This window comes from Camelina sativa, chromosome 2 (genome assembly GCF_000633955.1).
Source record: "Camelina sativa cultivar DH55 chromosome 2, Cs, whole genome shotgun sequence".
NCBI lineage: Eukaryota > Viridiplantae > Streptophyta > Magnoliopsida > Brassicales > Brassicaceae > Camelina > Camelina sativa.
Window position 1 is genome coordinate 8,878,080 of NC_025686.1, and position 18,832 is coordinate 8,896,911.

Below are 18,832 nucleotides of genomic sequence, written 5' to 3' on the forward strand. Positions count from 1 at the left end.
AGGGTGTTTCTGTAATTTACAGTCTATCCCATCGTCATTGAATAGATCAACCAATTTTTGTACTAAAGAGAACACAATTTTCTAGATTCTAGAGAGATAAGAGAGAAAGTGAGAGAAGAAGAAGAGACGATCCAAAAGCGTGTGTGGGGGTTTTCGTGTGAGAATGGCTGATACAGTCGACAAATTAACTTACTTCCAAATGGTTACAGGTCTTCAAGATCCTGATTTGTGCACTGAGATCCTTCAAGCTCATGATTGGGACCTAGAACTCGCTATCTCCACCTTCACGTCTACTTCTGATCATCGCGGTGGCGCTTCGTCTTCCGCCTTCCATGATCGCGATGATGCCTCCGTGTTTCCTGACGACTCTATGACGACTCCTGGTGATTTTCATCAACAACCTCGCGGGATCGTTGACGATACAGAGCTTGTTATGATGCGTGATGGTGGTGACGGAGACGGAGGAGGTAATCGAGGTCCTGGAGTTGCGTGGAGGATTATTACTTTGCCGATTTCGATTGTTTCCGGTAGCTTAGGGTTAGTTTCTGGAGCGATCGGGTTAGGGATTTGGGCTGCTGGTGGTGTTTTATCGTATTCGTTTGGTTTGTTAGGGTTTAGATCAGGGAGAGGCGGTGGTGCGTCTGATTCATCGTCGGCTAGGCTTGTTTCGGTTTCTTCTGCTGCTCGTGAAGCGATGGAGTTTGTTGCTTTGTTTGATAGAGATTTTGGGAGTAACAATGCTTTTAAGATTGATTTTGTATCCGAAGGGTTTATGGATGCGCTTCAGCGGTCTAGGACCTCGTTTAAGCTCTTGTTTGTTTACTTGCATTCTCCTGATCATCCTGATACGCCTGTGTTTTGTGATGGGACGCTTTGTAGTGAAGCGGTTGTAGCGTTTGTGAATGAGAATTTTGTTTCTTGGGGTGGTAGTATTCGATCTAGTGAAGGATTTAAGATGAGTAATAGCTTGAAGGCATCGAGGTTCCCGTTTTGCGCTGTGGTTATGCCTGCCGCTAACCAGAGAATTGCTCTTCTTCAACAGGTATAAAAAACAGTCATAGATTGTGTGGTCATTCTTAAATTGCTCTTCATTGGTATTATTAGCTTATAGCTAGAAGAATGTGATCGAAGTGGCGATTCATCAACTTTAGAGTAGACTTGGTTATGAATCCGGTAAGTAAATTATTAGCTCTCTTAGGGAACTGCATTGGAACTGAATCCAATTACTGTCTTGTTGTTGAAGTGATAAGTAGTAAAGAGGGGACAGATAGTTGTTTGATTCTGCTTTCATCTGTGACCTGACACGTCTTACGTTTAATGTAAATTTTGCTCCTATGCTTTTATGAGTTTAGTGGTATAGATAGTTGTTTGATTCTGCTTTCATGTGTGACCCGTCATGTCTTCTATTTGGTGTAAAATTCGCTCCAGCTTTTATGAATTAGTTAATTTGTTGTGTGGCAGGAGACATAGTTCTTAAGTATATTGTGTTCGTTGTTCTGTTTGCTTGTGACAGGTTGAGGGACCAAAATCTCCAGAAGAAATGCTTTCTATACTCCAGAGAGTTGTAGAAGATAGTTCACCTACTCTTGTAACTGCTAGGGTTGAGGCGGAGGAAAGAAGAACCAATGTTCGTCTGAGAGAGGAACAAGATGCTGCTTACCAGGCCGCTCTTGAAGCCGATCAAGTATGTGTCCCATTTTTTTTAGGCCCACCTGGAGATGTTATGATTATTAGTCTGTTGTTCTAAATTTGTGGCATTTTCCATTCTGCTAATAGGCAAGGGAGCGACAGAGACAGGAAGAGGCAGAGCGTTTAGAGAGGGAAGCTGCTGAGGCAGCAAAGAAACTCAAAGAAGAAGAAGAGGCTCGGGAGAGAGCAGAACGTGAAACTGCAGAGAGAGAAGCTGCTAGAGTGAGAATGAGACAAGAGAAAGCACTTGCTCTTGGAGATGAACCTGAGAAAGGCCCTGATGTTACACAAGTAAGTTCTCCTTCTTCTTTGGGCATTTATTACTTATTCTTTTCTCACACATTTTCGTAGTCTATGCAAAAAAAAAACATCAATTGTTCATTTGTGAGAGATATAGAACTTGGTGGCCTCTTTAGTTGGTTCTCTCTGATCACACGTCTGCAAATTTGCCTTTTGACTTGGGGCAATGAGAATATACGCTACAGTCTGATTTACGGATTTATCTACCCTATGACCTGAAGTTTAGGTTTTAAGTACGGTTCCCAATACTTAGGGCCTCTTTGAAGATTAGGTTCTATACTTGATGAAACGCTTGCGTTATTTTGACTTAGGGCTATGAGAATATATGAAATTGGTCTGATTTATTCTATTCCTGAACCCTTTTGTTTGTCCGGAAATGTGTAGGTTTTGGTACGGTTCCCGAATGGAGAAAGGAAAGGAAGGAGGTTTGAAAGCGAAACCAAGATCCAGACATTGTACGACTATGTTGATTCACTTGGAGTCTTAAACACAGAAGAGTACAGCTTAATCACTAACTTCCCAAGGACAGTGTATGGAAGAGACAAAGAGTCAATGTCACTGAAAGACGCAGGTCTGCATCCTCAGGCAAGTCTCTTCATCGAGATCAACTAAAAATTGCTGATTCTTCTGTTTTTCATTTTCCTTTTAGCCCTCTCGTTAATTTTTAAGGTTATTCTCTATTGAGATATTTAGTTTGTTGCTTTGAATGATACATTGGACCGGAGAGATATTACATATAATATATACACACATATATTCAGAAGTTGCATCATAATGCAGAAATAATTATTTATTATGATGCTATTTATATAGTTGTGAGAATTCCATATTTTTAACTACTTCAATTCATACAATATAAGATGTGTATATATATATATACAACAACATGTTTTAGGTATATCTACTATGTTTACTCTTGTTTCAAACAAATTGTGTGATACGGAAAGAAAAAACAAACTAGTCACGCTTTGTTGTACATAAAATTTGTAAATGTGTCGCCGACACAAATATAGGATCCAAATCGTCAGATTGAACTCCACTCTCCAAATTTGTACAACTATCGATTGTGACAACTGACAACATCAGTACCGTTTTTAACTCTTCACCATCCCGGTCCAGCTTCTAATCCCCAAAAATGTGAAGATCGACTTTGTTTTTGCTGTTAACATATAAATGTCACTATGTCAGCCACGTCCACGTCCGATGCTCCATTCTCTTAGCATCCTCCGACTTTATCAACTACACGTCCATGTAAAAATTCTGTAAACCTAAACCACCACGTTTACAACAACTGTTGAAGAAAATAGATAAAGTCAAAATATTATGGTATGTAAACAGAATTGAAACTTTTAAATCACATGCGATCCCAGATTCTTCACATGGTAGCTAGTGTCACCCTTAAGCAAATGAAACTATCTATTATGTCATTCCAGATCTCATATTAGATGTTGGAGATAAGAAGATAAATAATAAGAATTGGTGTTTCTTCTTCGGGTCTTTCGCTGATGCTTTCGAATTCCTAGTTAGTTGTGTTTTCTCTTGTATTCGTAGTTAGTTGTGTTTTCTCTTGTATTCGTAGATCTTGTAGTTGTAGAATTTGGTTTTTCTGCCTTTCTTTGTTTTCTCTGTAACGGCTATCACAAAACTGAAAATTAGAATAGAATTTAACCTTTTACCAAAAACTAAAAAGATAAATAATGTATTTCCTTAACAGTAAGAGTGGCTGGTTTGAAGATCGATGAATGACGCTGAGAGTTCCCTTTTTTCGCAACAAAGCATAAGCAAGTGCTTGAAAGATGAGTTTACAAATAGATCAGATGGCTTTATATATTCTTGCTAAGGGAGACATTGGCGAAGAAGACATAAAGTTGGATGTCCCCTGTAAAGAAAGCCATGAACCATTTATGCAAGATGTAACAAAGATTTGGTCCAGAAAAAGGGAACCCCAAGCTGGAAGAAACAACATGGATGTAACAATGCTTCTTTCCGGAAGAAAAGAAAAAAGAATAAGAAAGATGTAACAAAGATTTGGTCCAATAAAAGAAAAGAAAAGATGTAACAAAGATAAAAAGTCTATTAGATTTAGTTGGTAACCAAATGATGTTGCCATGTACATGTTGATCAAGTGGTTATGGTTCTACACCTAAACACATTTTTTTCCTGACCACTCCAAATTCACACAAAACTTGACCACTCCGGTTTAAGAAGATTGCTTTTGAGTCTTTGTCTCTTTGACAAATAAACTAAAAGCAGTAATTAAGAAAAGGACATGAAAGGTATTCGATCTGTCTACGTGACAATATGAGAAATGGGTCATACTAAAATCCCAGAAAAGATTCTCTATTTTGCTTTGGATTCTCACTCCATATTTAATATAGTTAGAATCTCGTGAATTGCATGTAAATTTTTTTTTTTTTGTTCTTTTGTAACTTTTAATATCTCTAAAATTTGCAATCGAACTTAGAGATGTCTGGTAGATGGGAATTTACGAAGGTTGACAAAGCAAAAACCCCGTAAATAAGTGGATAGCTACACAAGTGCATGGTTTGAATAAATAGATTGCGTTATAACTTAAATTATTTAATCTAAAATCAGCACAAAGGATAGTAAAACTATAAAATAACTTATGTTGTTATTTTGCCAATGTAGCTAATTGTATTCGCTAAGAAGAAGGTAAAAATTGGCTACTTAGTATATTCTCTACTACACAAAAAAAAAAGTATACTTCTCTACTTATATTTAGTTATTTACTAACAAAGAGAAAAACCAATATATGTTCCTAATCCTACTTAATTAGTAAAAATTTATACATATTAAACATCGTATTATGACTCCACATGGGGAGCTTTAATAGTTGGTTTCAACAATGAATTGTAAAATTAATACAAACCAACTAGTAGTAGTCTAGTAGATTAAAGATTAGACTAATAAATAGTTTATTTTTTGCATGTATCAAAGTTTAAGTTAAAAAATAAATAAAAATATGAAACATCAGTTTGTATTTCTACGTTTTATTTATTTTAATAAAATAAATAAAAGCTTAATTTATGTAGAAATTAAATATTTACCCTTTTTGTATAACGACAATAAATTTCGTTAAAATACAGTAAAGACAGTAAATAGTGTCTTGGCTGAACGAAAGATTGAGAAAAACAAAATTCCGTAAGAGCAAAAAGAGTAAAACACCTAATAAATGTCCAAAATCAAAAAAGAAAAAATATATATACATTTGACAGTTGTTGGATATTAATTATTTATATTCAACTTTCTATATTAAAAAAAAAAAATCTATAGACAATAAAAGAATAAAAAGAGAGTTTCATATCAAGAAATTTATTTCAAATGGGCCAACTCTTCAAGACGTGAAGAAGACTAGGAAGATAGCTTGTCCAGATTCACAATCTCACAAAACACAAAAATAAAATCTCAAGAAGAAGAAAAAACAGAGCAAGAAGAAGACACAACCATGGAAGAATCAGAACAAGTTCTTCCTCTACGTAATTACAATCTTCAGTTTTTTTGTTATCTTTGTCTTATAGTTTCAATTATTAAAGTACTAACAAAACATTTTGAAACAGTAACAAAAGCCAAAGATCTGACAAAACCATCATCATCATCCTCGGCCTCATCGTCTTCATCTTCTGAACCAAGAGATGATGAAACAGAGGAGCTTCTTTTACCAATCTCCGGCGAAGAAGAAGAAGAGAACTCACCAATCCGACAAGTAGCACTCACCGTTCCGACAACAGATGATCCTTCATTACCTGTCCTAACATTTCGCATGTGGGTCTTGGGAACTCTCTCTTGCATCCTCTTGTCCTTTCTCAATCAGTTCTTTTGGTACAGAACAGAACCTCTCACTATCTCTGCCATCTCCGCCCAAATCGCCGTCGTACCACTCGGTCGTCTCATGGCCGCTAAAATCTCCGAGAGAGTCTACTTCCAAGGTTCAAAGTGGCAATTCACGTTGAATCCAGGTATTCCGAAATAAGTTGACTTTTTTTTTTGTTTATCCGGGGAGACTCTAGACCGAAACCCAAACTAATCTTCGGATCCGACATAATTAGTAGAATATTTTTATTATTTAAAGCGTCTAATAATCGCAATGAAACTATTAGACCATCGAAAAATCGATTTTGGAACCACTCTTGTTTGATTTTGGTACCATTCTTGATTCTTGTATAAATTACTAAAAGAAGAAGTTTTTACTTTTTAATAATCTTGAGTGATTGGTTTTAGGTCCATATTAAAGTGAAGTTGCTTGTGTTAGAAATACTCATCGTCGAATATATATGAAATAGAGAAATGCCACTGATTGGTTTGGTTTCAGGTCCGTTTAATGTGAAGGAGCATGTGTTGATCACTATTTTCGCTAACGCGGGAGCTGGATCTGTTTACGCAATACACGTTGTTACCGTCGTGAAAGCGTTTTACATGAAGAACATAACGTTCTTTGTCTCTTTTCTCGTTATCGTCACCACCCAAGTTCGTATTTTCTTTCAAAAAATTTCAATTTTAGATAAAAAGGTTTGAAAATGGGATTGAATTTATGGTTTATGATGTTTAGGTGTTAGGGTTTGGTTGGGCCGGAATATTTAGGAAGTACCTTGTTGAACCGGCGGCGATGTGGTGGCCGGCGAATCTTGTTCAAGTCTCACTTTTTAGGTAAATAAATAATGCACTTAATAATCACTATAGATAGTGTGTGTTTCACGTTTTTATATCTACTTTTCGATATTTTCTATATACAATACGAACAAAATTTGCTAGAGAGAAATAATTGTGTGTTTTGGCCAAATGTCACAAATATTGAAGATGCCATTACCATACAATAACAAATACTGGATAAAATATCCCATCCCCACCTATTTTAATTTTATAATAATTATCGTTATATTTATAATATACTACAAAGCAAAACTGATTAATAGTGTTGAATAAATTTTGAATATAATATAGAACAGATATTTTCATCGATCAATAGGGGTTTTATATGGGCATATATACTGTTATTTAATTTGTGTGTGTGTAAAAAAGTAGGTGAAAATAAAAGTTAAATTTTTCTTTTATATGGGCATATATACTGTTATTTAATTTGTGTGTGTGTAAAAAAGTAGGTGAAAATAAAAGTTAAAGTTATCAGGTTTATAGAATGTGATGTTAATACTAAAAAAAGCACATGGGACCAAGTTTTATAAAATAAACGTCATGATAATCTTTTTCTAATAAAGACATTTTTGTACGTAACTAATAGAAATATATTCATTTTTTATTTATTTTATGTGGTTTAAGAATTTAAGTTATACAAATGGATAATATTTTCGTTTATATACCTATTATTACTTGTTGAATCTAAACCAAATTGGCCAATAGATAGAAACATAACCACATTTAATTAGAAGCAAGAGACAACTGTATTAATCTCTATCTAACACATTGATGTTGTTGTCGTTGGCTAAATTGTCAGAGCGTTGCATGAGAAAGAAGAACGGACCAAAGGAGGGCTGACACGTACACAGTTCTTCGTGATAGCATTCGTTTGCAGTTTCGCTTATTATGTCTTTCCGGGATACTTATTTCAGATCATGACGTCGTTGTCGTGGGTTTGTTGGTGCTTTCCATCATCAGTCATAGCCCAACAAATTGGATCCGGTCTTCATGGGTTAGGTGTTGGAGCCATTGGACTCGACTGGTCAACCATTTCCTCTTACTTGGGCAGTCCACTCGCTAGTCCATGGTCAGTCCTAAAAACTCATTTTTCTTTACTTATTACGTACAACGTACACTAATCCATACAAGTACGGTTGGAGATAAACCAAAATTTGATAATCAATTCTTAATATGGACTAATTTGGAAACCCGAACGGAATAACGGAATAACCGAAGAGTTTCAGGTTTGGTTTAGGTTCAGTTTAGTTTGGTAATTGGTATTACAAAAAATATACTGTCTTTTAACAGGTTTGCTACGGCTAATGTGGGTGTGGGATTTGTGCTGGTGATATACGTCTTGGTACCAATATGCTATTGGCTTGATGTGTTCAAGGCTAAGACCTTCCCCATATTTTCGAGTTCGCTTTTTACAAACCAGGGTTCAAAGTACAACATCACATCCATTATAGACTCTAACTTCCATCTTGACCTCCCAGCTTACGAGCGTGAAGGCCCTTTGTATCTTAGCACTTTCTTTGCCATTAGTTATGGTGTTGGTTTTGCCGCTTTAAGTGCTACTATCGTACACGTTGCCCTCTTCCATGGAAGGTATAATTCTCATACATTACAATGTATCCAAACAAATTTCTTGATAAACTATATATATGTAAATCTTTGGATTTGGGACATATAAAGATTTATTTGCTCAGGGAGATATGGGAGCAAAGTAGAGAGAGTTTGAAGGAGAAGAAAATGGATATACATGCGAGGCTAATGCAAAGGTACAAACAAGTTCCAGAGTGGTGGTTTTGGTGCATACTCGTTACCAACATTGGAGCCACAATATTTTCTTGTGAGTATTACAAAGACCAACTTCAGTTGCCATGGTGGGGTGTTCTATTGGCATGTACAATCGCCATTATCTTTACACTTCCTATAGGTATCATCACCGCCATCACAAACCAGGTAAATAACGATTATCTAAATCAAAATCATGAGTTGTGTCATGTGTGCCAATGCAACACTTGCACGTCCTAAAATACTATATTTAATTTGGTTATAATTATGTCAGTTTGGTTTGATAGAATAATTTTTTTCTAGGCGCCAGGATTGAACATTATTACAGAATATATCATAGGATATATCTATCCAGGGTATCCAGTTGCAAATATGTGCTTTAAAGTATATGGATACATAAGCATGAGACAAGCCATCACTTTTCTTCAAGACTTCAAACTTGGTCACTACATGAAGATTCCACCTAGAACCATGTTCATGGCACAGGTTACACTTATCTCTAACTTTCAACAACTGTAGACCACTCTCTTAACATTATTAGAAATTACAATTCGCTGATAAATGATCGGTTTCAGATTGTTGGAACACTAATCTCATGTTTGGTTTACCTCACAACGGCTTGGTGGCTAATGGAGACCATCCCCAACATATGTGATACGGTTTCCAACTCGGTTTGGACATGTCCAACCGATAAAGTCTTTTACGATGCATCCGTGATATGGGGCCTAATTGGACCTCGTAGAATCTTTGGAGATCTTGGTTTATACAAATCCGTTAACTGGTTCTTCCTCGTGGGAGCTATAGCCCCAATTCTTGTATGGTTAGCGTCAAGGATGTTTCCTAGACAAGAGTGGATCAAGCTTATAAACATGCCGGTTCTTATAAGCGCGACAAGCTCGATGCCACCCGCTACAGCTGTGAACTACACAACATGGGTTCTTGCCGGATTTTTATCCGGATTTGTTGTGTTTAGGTATAGACCAAATCTATGGCAGAGGTATAATTATGTTTTGTCAGGAGCATTGGATGCTGGATTAGCATTTATGGGAGTGTTGCTCTATATGTGTTTGGGACTTGAGAATGTGAGTCTGGATTGGTGGGGAAATGAGCTTGATGGTTGTCCTTTGGCCTCTTGTCCAACCGCGCCAGGTATTAGCGTTGAAGGTTGCCCCCTTTATACCTAAAACCGCAAGTCAGTTCGATTGGGAGATGGCCAATACATTTATTTCCTTTGCTAAAGTTTGGCCGCTGGATTTGGTGGTTATGTTTGTAAAGATCATTTTTTTTTTACCTTCATTCTCATATACATTGTGAGATTGTTGTGTGTATAAATTGTAAAGATGGTTTAGTACGTAGGGTGGGGTATTCAACATTTTGGATTATTTCAGTTTCTTGAGTTTTTAAAACATTCATTATCAATTGAAACATATTTTTCCCCCTCAGTTCGGTTTCAGTTTTGGTTAAAAAATTTCAGTTTGGTGTCAGTCCCGCGTTAGAAATTGGTAATGAGTTTATGGTTACCCAAATTGGATTATATCAACAACGGTATATATAAGAATATACTATATGTCTGTCAAAGCGTGGCTAAAACAAAATGGTATAGAAGATGTTTCAAAACAGATATTAGATTTCAACATATATATCAGAACTTGTCTCTAAGTTATTAGTAGTAAATAGATTTTGGTTTTCGCTAATAGTAGGAGGCAGGCCTTCGGTTAGATCACATTGGCACCAATGAATGTCGCACGTAAAAGTTATATTTTGGAAATAACTAAATGCATAATTATTAATTTATTGATGTGGTTTTGAAAGATTTCTACATGATATTTTGTTTTTATTATCTTAAATAATGTAAAAAGAAAAAAAAATCTAAAATATACTTAACTAATTTTCTATTTGTTAGGGGTTTGAGTGTCGATCAGTCGATGGTTGGTCGGGAGCATCTTCGATACGTTATATCAAAGGATCTCTAGACTCATGGTTTCCTTGGTTGGCTCGACATGTCTCCATTTTGTGAGTTTCATTTCATTGTATCATTTAGCATTTTAGTGTTTCTCGTTTGCTTCCGTTCTTAGAATTTTAAATTACGGAGATATCTCTATTTTATGCTGGATTAAGTTTGTATTTCACCAATAATTTTATTATGGTTTCATTTAGGCATGAGATTAATATCTGCGTCCATATCCGGTATCCGCTCCAAAAAACGGATATCAGACCAAACAAATACAAATACAGATAATGAAATGGTGGATAAATCCGATACAAATAATGCTAAATTTTAAAAATATATAATAGATATCAATTTTTCCAGATACCCGATATATATATATATATATATATATATATATATGTGGATATCCAATATTTTTGCCCAAAATACACAGTATTTTATACAAAATATGCTTTATTTTAGTCTACAAAACGTTTTATAACTTTGTTTTTTTGCATATTTATATCCACGGATAATCGGATTTTAAACGGGTATCAGAATTTTCGAATACTGATATAGATAATAAATTATAGATAAAATGAAACGGATATAGATGTAGATATCCGAAAAAACCAGATATCTGTTCCGTTAACGGACCTAATTTCATTAATAAAATCAGATGATAAAGAAAAAAAATACTTAAAAATAATTTTGTTTGGTAATTTTTTAAATAAAAATATCCTACATAGACAGTTTTCTCACTGAAAAAAAAAAATAATTTTCTCACAATATCATATATCCTAATCCTAATCCTAATCCTACCCACAATAAATATTACAATTTCCTGGTAAAAAAAGAAAAAAGATACAGTATTACCGGTTTATGTCATAATGTATTTAAAGTATCATCCTTCTTCTTTAAAGTTTCTGACCTAAAAACTGCCATCTACGATGCACGACATCGTTTCAATCCCTTGCTCGCTAAAACCCTTTAAACTCTTTTAAGCTTCAAGAGACCTGTACAAAAACTACAAAACTCTCTCACACCCTTGAAATTATTGTTCTTTTTAAGGAAAAAAACCATGGAAACTGAATCAGATCGAGACGATGATACCACCATTACCGTCGTCAAAGACATGAGAGCTCGATTAGAGATTCGAATCCGAACCCAACACGACGCTCACTTAGAACTCCTTTCCTCTCTCCAATCCATTGTCCCAGACATAGTCCCCTCGCTCGATCTCTCACTCAAACTCATCTCTTCGTTCACGAATCGACCATTCATCGCTACACCTCCGTTACCCGAACCCAAAGTAGAGAAGAAGCTTCATCCGATTGTTAAATCAGGAACCCAACAGCAACAGTTACATGGGCACGATTCAAAATCGATGCTTGTCGATTCAAATCAGAGAGATTCTGGTTCTGGTGGTGGTGGCGCTGAAGCAGATGGGTCTAGTGGTAGTCCTATGGCGCTTGTGAGAGCTATGGTTGCTGAGTGTTTGCTTCAACGAGTACCCTTTTCACCTACTGATTCTTTCACTGTTCTTAGAAAACTCGAGAATGACCAGAACGCGAGACCAGCAGAGAAGGCTGCGTTACGAGACTTAGGCGGCGAGTGCGGACCGATCCTCGCCGTCGAAACAGCGCTTAAATCGATGGCTGAGGAGAACGGTTCTGTGGAGTTAGAAGAGTTTGAGGTTAGTGGTAAGCCTAGAATCATGGTTTTGGCTATTGATAGAACTAGATTGCTTAAAGAGTTACCAGAGAGTTTCCAAGGGAACAACGAATCGAATCGTGTAGTTGAAACGCCTAATTCGATTGAGAATTCTACGGTTTCTGCTGGCGGGTTTGGTGGTTCCGGGTCGGGTGGTAATTATCCGAGGCCTGAGATGTGGGGAAGTGATCCTAATATGGGGTTTAGACCAATGATGAATACACCAAGAGGGATGCAAATGATGGGGATGCATCATCCAATGGGGATAATGGGTAGACCACCGTCGTTTCCTGTGCCATTGCCTGCGCCGTCGAATCAGAAGCTTAAAAGTGAAGACGATGAATTGAAAGACGTTGAGGCTCTTGTGAGTAAGAAGTCTTTTAAGGAGAAGCAACAGTCTAGGACTGGTGAGGAGTTGCTTGATTTGATTCACCGTCCAACTGCTAAAGAAGCTGCTACCGCTGCTAAGGTGAGTTCAACTAAACGGTCTGTTAGTATGTGTGTAGTCAGAATTAAGCTTTTTTATACAAATGTGATTATGGTGTTTAGAAGCTTTGTAAAGGAATCGAGGAAGAACGTAGTATTGGTCATAGGGGACTAGATAAGTGTGTGTTAATTTGGACTAGAGAGCTATATAAGTGTGTTGATTCAAAGCTGTGTTAATATGGACTAGATAACAGTCTTAGGCTTTACTGGTTGTTTTCGTTGATCGAAATTTTTTTGTATGTTCTCTAGATTTGTACTTCCCAGCATTGTGTTGGAATTACAGCAAAGAGCTATATAAGTGAGAGGCGTGTTTCTTTGGTTTGAGTTCTGATAATTATGGCTTCTGTTCTGTTGGTTGGATTTTCGAAACGCAAGGAGCTTTTCTGTGAAAAATAATCACCTTATGAAATCCAGATTGTTAATAGTTTTTTTACCTGTTCATCTTCATAACGTCTACATTGTTTTGTCTCCTAGTTTGGGCTTGAAAGTTTTCGATGTGTGATTTCTCTGCAAAGTTGTGTGTTTGTTGTGATGTTCTCTCTTGATATTTTGTGATCTATACCCTGCTACTGTTTCTAGCCTCAACTCTTCTAGGTGTTAGTTATCATTCCATCTTATAATAAAAAGCTTGGTTCTTGTCATTGACTGGTATATTGTTATGTTGTTCACAGTTTAAAAGCAAAGGAGGATCACAGGTTAAGTATTACTGTAGGTATTTAACAAAGGAGGATTGCTGTCGTCAGTCTGACTCTCACGTAGCCTGCAACAAGGTTTTAGCTAATTCAAGTTCAGATTTTACATCTTATTTGATCGGAAATTCAGAACGTTATATTGTTAGAATTCATAGGAAACAAATTGGGATTGGTTTGCAAGTCAAAGTATGTTAGTTTTGCATAGTTTTTGAGTTTTATACTGACCTCCCAATATGGTGTCTATATTGCTTGGCCGAAATATACTTTAGTTTGTATGACATATATATGCTTTCAGAGACATTTCCGTCGACTAATCGCTTCACATACCGAGCAAGGCCTAGGAGATTGTTCCTTTCTTGATACTTGTCGTCACATGAAGGTCAGTCTCTTACATGATGGTATTTTTGTTTAGATAAACGTTTATTGAGCAATTACCATTTTGGATGGGACAGACTTGCAAATACGTGCATTACGAGCTCGACATGGCTGATGCTATGATGGCTGGTCCAGATAAGGCATTGAAACCTCTACGTGCTGACTACTGTTCCGAAGCTGAACTTGGTGAGGCACAATGGATTAACTGCGACATCCGTTCTTTTCGAATGGACATTTTGGGAACTTTTGGAATTGTTATGGCGGATCCACCATGGGACATTCACATGGAACTTCCATACGGAACAATGGCTGATGACGAGATGCGCACTCTCAATGTTCCCTCGTTGCAGACAGACGGTTTGATTTTCCTCTGGGTCACTGGTCGTGCAATGGAGCTAGGCCGTGAATGGTACATAGAAATAATCTCATCTTATTTACGCCACCACAATCTCATGTGATTTCCATTAAACGGAGTTTTGTTTTTGTGAAGTTTGGAGCTTTGGGGATACAAGCGAGTGGAAGAGATCATATGGGTAAAGACGAATCAGCTTCAACGTATTATTCGAACAGGAAGAACAGGTCACTGGCTCAACCATAGCAAAGAGCATTGTCTTGTTGGAATCAAAGGAAACCCAGAAGTGAACAGAAACATCGACACAGATGTGATTGTTGCTGAGGTTAGAGAGACAAGCCGGAAACCAGACGAGGTTTGTCCACAATTACCCACACTTTACCAAATCACTTCATAGTATATTATGATTCTGTAACCTTGTAATGGTAAATGATTTGTCAAACTACCAGATGTACGCAATGTTAGAAAGGATCATGCCAAGAGCAAGAAAACTCGAGTTATTCGCACGTATGCACAATGCTCATGCCGGGTAAACCTTTTTCTTTCTTATTGTCATATGATTAGTAGTAAGTATGGTATCTGTTCTCATGAATCATTTGTGTTTATATAGATGGCTATCACTTGGGAACCAGCTTAACGGTGTCAGGTTAATAAACGAAGGTCTTCGAGCTCGTTATAAAGCATCATACCCTGAAGTAGATGTCCAGCCACCATCACCACCAAGAGCCTCTGCAATGGAAACAGACAACGAACCAATGGCTATTGACTCAATCACAGCTTAGTTCATTTGAGTTTTTTTGGTTTCCAAACATTCGTGGCATCATTGATTGTAAATCTTTTATGAAAATTTTAAGGAAGGAAAGCTTTTAAAAAGGCAACATAAACATTAAAAAGGAAATTAGCAAATTTTTGTTTCATTCGCTCCAGTACTTCTCATCATCAACATCTTTACCATGTTCCAACGAATCCTCACCGTCCGATTCATCCACCAAACCCATCTTGAACCTCCTCACATCTTCAACAGCTGCGTTCCTAAACAACCCAACATCAACAGCTCCGGCGACCATTTGGTAGCCACGCCCTCTGATCTCAACAGCTCCGTCGTGCGGCATTGCGAAACCGGACAAGTAAGCCCCGCCTTTAGCAGGATCCGAGGCCAGCACAGACTTCTCAGCTCTCCTCATCATCTCTCTCACTTTCTTATGCCCCGGATCCCATAGATACCCCAAACTCGCGCTAAGATCCAACGGTCCCATTTGCACGCAGTCAACGCCATCAACGGCTGCGATCTCATCAGCTTTCTTCACTCCTTCACCTGATTCCACCTGACACATGATCAGAATCTCTTCTGCGTAATTACTTAAATACCCTTCGTCGATTCCGTAGTTGGAAGCACGCACCACCGTGTGCGCCGATCCTCGGATGCCGTCGGGTGGAAACCGGCAATACGACACCGCTTTGGTCGCGTCTTTGCGTGATTCGATCATCGGGAACATGATCCCTTGTGGACCTAGATCTAAGGCTTTCTTAGCCCAGGTTGCGGAGTTTTCAGGTAACCGGAGAATGGCGGAGGTTCCGGCGGCGTTGAGAGCTCGGATGCACTCTAACGCTTCCGGTATGCCTCCGGGACCATGTTCCATGTCAACGACGACGTAATCATAACCGGCGTGAGCTGCGATCTCGGCTAAAGTCGGCGAGAAGGAGAGTAGAAAGAGGCCGTAGAGAGTTTCTCCGCCACGGAGGCGAGATTTCAAGGAGGTTTTGGACCGATTCGTGATCGATTCCACGGCGGCGGCAGCGGCTGTGGGTGAGTGATCGGAGGGAGAGGAAGAGTATCGGATTGGAGTTAGGGTTTTGCGGGAAAACGAAACGGAGGATCTGATTGAGGCGGATTTTGAAGAAGGAGATAATGATTTTCCGATGATCAACGAAGAGGAATTAAACAGAGGTGTCACATCCGTGGTGCCGGTGACGGCGGCGGCGAAGATTGAAGTGGTCGCCATGTCAGTGAACTTGGGAAGTATCGAAAAGTGATAAAATTGGACAACGATGTAGTACTTACTGGGCGTTTTTTTCTTACACTGCGTGCCGTTTTGTTCTTAAACTGCGTGCGGTTTTTCTTTCAAAAACGAGAAAGTGTCACGCCTAATCCTAATCTATACTATTAAACCAAGAATACTTCCTAGATTCAAAATAGATCATGACTTTGTTTTGGTAGGTTTTTCATTAAAAATAATTAGAGAATCATTTAATTAAATTAAATTAAATTATAGTTTCGATTTTGACAAATGACGAAAATACCTTCAGTCGATCATTAAAAATTAAATGGATCGGAACACGGATCCTAAATTACCCAAGAACAGAAAGAAAAAAATCCGCGGATCTATTTGTACTCCAGATTAATCATTTTTGGATCATGTATATTATTTGATTCAAGAATAGTTATTTTCATTACCAAACAGAATTATTCGTTAGAGCCAAACACTCGGAATTCATTGTACTTTAAGGTATTTAAATTAAAACCATATATTTTAATTACCAAAAATTCGGATCATTGCTTAATTACCGAGATTGATCTTAACAAATAATATTTTAAAAGGAATATTTAGTAATTCAGTTAAAATCTTTGAAAACGAATATTCAAGTTAACACTAATATTATACAAATAACACAAATATTGATTAGGTTGAAATAAGACAGCTATTAAAGGTGTTTCTCTTCCTTCTGTTTATTCTGGTTATAGGTGTTTCATTGGTGGCTCCTGGAAAGAGACTGATAGTTTTGCAGGTGCAGGATGGTATTGTACTTCTTTGCAGAGCGCGTCCTCGTTACTCGGAGCTACCAACTACCGACACAGTCTCTTTCCACTACACGCTGAAGTTGAAGCTTTCCTTTGGGCCATGAGGTGCATGATTGGCCATGATTTTCGGGATGTAGCTTTCTTTACGGACTGTTCTGATTTGGTGAAGATGGTGTCTTCTCCTCACGAATGGCCGGCCTTCGCGACGTACTTAGACGACATAAAGCTTGACAGGGAGGAGTTTTCTTCTTTTTCTTTGGTTTATGTTTCTCGCAATTCTAATGTTAAGGCAGACTCTTTGGTACACCAAGTGCGCACAAATCCGCATCATGTTTTGTATGTAAACAATTTTCCACCAAAGTTGCTCGTTTGAGCTGATTCTTTTGTTGACCAAAAAAAAAAACAGCTATTAGAGGGCTAAGGCTAATTAATTAACTTTCTATGTAACAAACTTTTTACACATCTCGTTTTGTTTGTGGGTTACAAGTAAACATATTATTTGTACTAAATGGTTTGGAAGACCACAAACTTGTTGATAAAACATAGGCCTATAAGCACAATCTCAATTTTTCTTTTTGCAAAAATTGAACAATTTAAAATGTATTTTAGTAACGATTAAACTGACTGGTTTGGAAAGACATAAAAATTAAAAAGGATCTTGTGTTTTAAAAATATGACACTTGATAGTTTGATACGATAACGAACGTTAAATTTGAGAAGATAATATTTTAGTTACACTGGAGATTCAATCCAATAGGAAATTTGAGAATTTTAAATTAATAAGAGATCTTTATCTAAAAACACAATAATAATGATGATCTTTCTGCATTAAGCATTCTTCTAACTGGCTAAAAGGGGCATGTGGAGAAGTCGAGTATGCATGAGCGGTATTCGGTTTGGTTCTGGCTATTTCAAGTAACAGAGTTTAGGATTCTATTATTTTAGAATTTTGGTTCAGATTCGGTTCTAGATATATATTTTTGTTCGGGTTCCGGATATCTATAATAGTATAATTATTTTTTAAATGGTTAAATTTAAATACAATTTTATCAAATTCTGACAAATATGTCTAAGAACTTTTGGATATTTTGGTTACTTTAGATATCTGGTTATTTTGGTCCAAAAATATTTGATACCTACGGATTTATACATAATTTGTTATTTTGGATATATAAACTTTTTTTTCTTTGAACAAAGGATATATAAACTAAAATATATATTGGGTATTCCGATATCCATTCAGTTTCTGTTTCCGTTCTTTCAGTTTTCAAGTTTAGGATTCAACTTAACCTTTTACCAAAAAAAAAAAAGTTTAGGATTCATTCGGTTATTTTATCGGTTTCTATTTGGTTTTGTTCCTTTTTTCTGGTTCGGTTTTGGTTTGGTACTTTCGGTTCGGGTATTTTGCCCAGAACTAAAGTCGAGTGTATCAAATTGTTTTACGTTGAACATTAGTAAAAGTTGAAAACTAAAAATCCCGACTAGATTCTAAAGTCTTTAATTGGCCCAGCTTCATTAATTTAGGGTTTCTTGTTCCACAACCTTATTTTATTTAATTTATATTGAGTCGCAAAAGGTAATTCTGAAGGTCCTTTGTTTCAACTCGAAACAATCATGACAACAACGATGTCAAATCTTCCAAAGGATTTGGTACATGAGATTGTCTCTAGGGTTCCTATGAAATACATGAGAGCGGTGCGATTAACTTGCAAAAACTGGAACGCTTTGTTCGAAAGCCGTAGTTTAAAGAAGACGCACATTGACAAAGAAGAAGAAGCATCAAGGGAGTTAGGGGAGACTCGGATACTAGGGATGATGGATTACAATGTTTATCTAACGGGAATCACCGTCAACGACAATCCAACCATAGAGCCTCTAGCTCTAGGTAAACTTACTTGCCTAGACGAACAAGTCAAGATTTACCAAGTCTTTCATTGTGAGGGTTTATTGTTATGCATCTTGAAAGACGATGATACTAAGATTGTGGTTTGTAATCCGTATTTGGGGCAAACAAGGTGGATCCATACCAGAACGTATTGTTGGAACTG

At 37.1% G+C, this 18,832-nt stretch overlaps 5 protein-coding genes across 5 annotated transcripts in view; 4 read left to right on the forward strand and 1 right to left on the reverse strand.

The window, feature by feature from the left end:
• On the forward strand, positions 75-2,793 carry LOC104720561 (plant UBX domain-containing protein 10-like). Its single transcript, XM_010438453.2, has 4 exons — positions 75-1,042; positions 1,514-1,684; positions 1,777-1,980; positions 2,374-2,793. Exons 1-4 carry the CDS (start codon positions 164-166, stop codon positions 2,599-2,601), a joined length of 1,482 nt encoding a protein of 493 aa, XP_010436755.1. The 5' UTR covers positions 75-163; the 3' UTR covers positions 2,602-2,793.
• LOC104720567 (oligopeptide transporter 7-like) lies at positions 5,300-9,878 on the forward strand. Its single transcript, XM_010438458.2, has 9 exons — positions 5,300-5,486; positions 5,568-5,966; positions 6,320-6,474; positions 6,557-6,654; positions 7,457-7,726; positions 7,948-8,247; positions 8,349-8,604; positions 8,740-8,922; positions 9,012-9,878. Exons 1-9 carry the CDS (start codon positions 5,456-5,458, stop codon positions 9,618-9,620), a joined length of 2,301 nt encoding a protein of 766 aa, XP_010436760.1. The 5' UTR covers positions 5,300-5,455; the 3' UTR covers positions 9,621-9,878.
• LOC104720582 (N6-adenosine-methyltransferase MT-A70-like) lies at positions 11,448-14,860 on the forward strand. The gene is made up of 7 exons (XM_010438471.2): positions 11,448-12,548; positions 13,237-13,335; positions 13,553-13,636; positions 13,710-14,041; positions 14,123-14,339; positions 14,434-14,513; positions 14,595-14,860. Exons 1-7 carry the CDS (start codon positions 11,448-11,450, stop codon positions 14,764-14,766), a joined length of 2,085 nt encoding a protein of 694 aa, XP_010436773.1. The 3' UTR covers positions 14,767-14,860.
• LOC104720576 (2-keto-3-deoxy-L-rhamnonate aldolase-like) lies at positions 14,796-16,033 on the reverse strand. Its single transcript, XM_010438467.2, has one exon. It carries the CDS (start codon positions 15,985-15,987, stop codon positions 14,899-14,901), a length of 1,089 nt encoding a protein of 362 aa, XP_010436769.1. The 5' UTR covers positions 15,988-16,033; the 3' UTR covers positions 14,796-14,898.
• LOC104749832 (putative F-box protein At4g10740) overlaps positions 18,399-18,832 on the forward strand; it is a 2,665-nt gene continuing 2,231 nt past the window's right edge. The window contains 1 exon segment of the mRNA XM_019232740.1: positions 18,399-18,815. Within this exon segment, the coding sequence (XP_019088285.1) occupies positions 18,399-18,815 (417 nt within the window).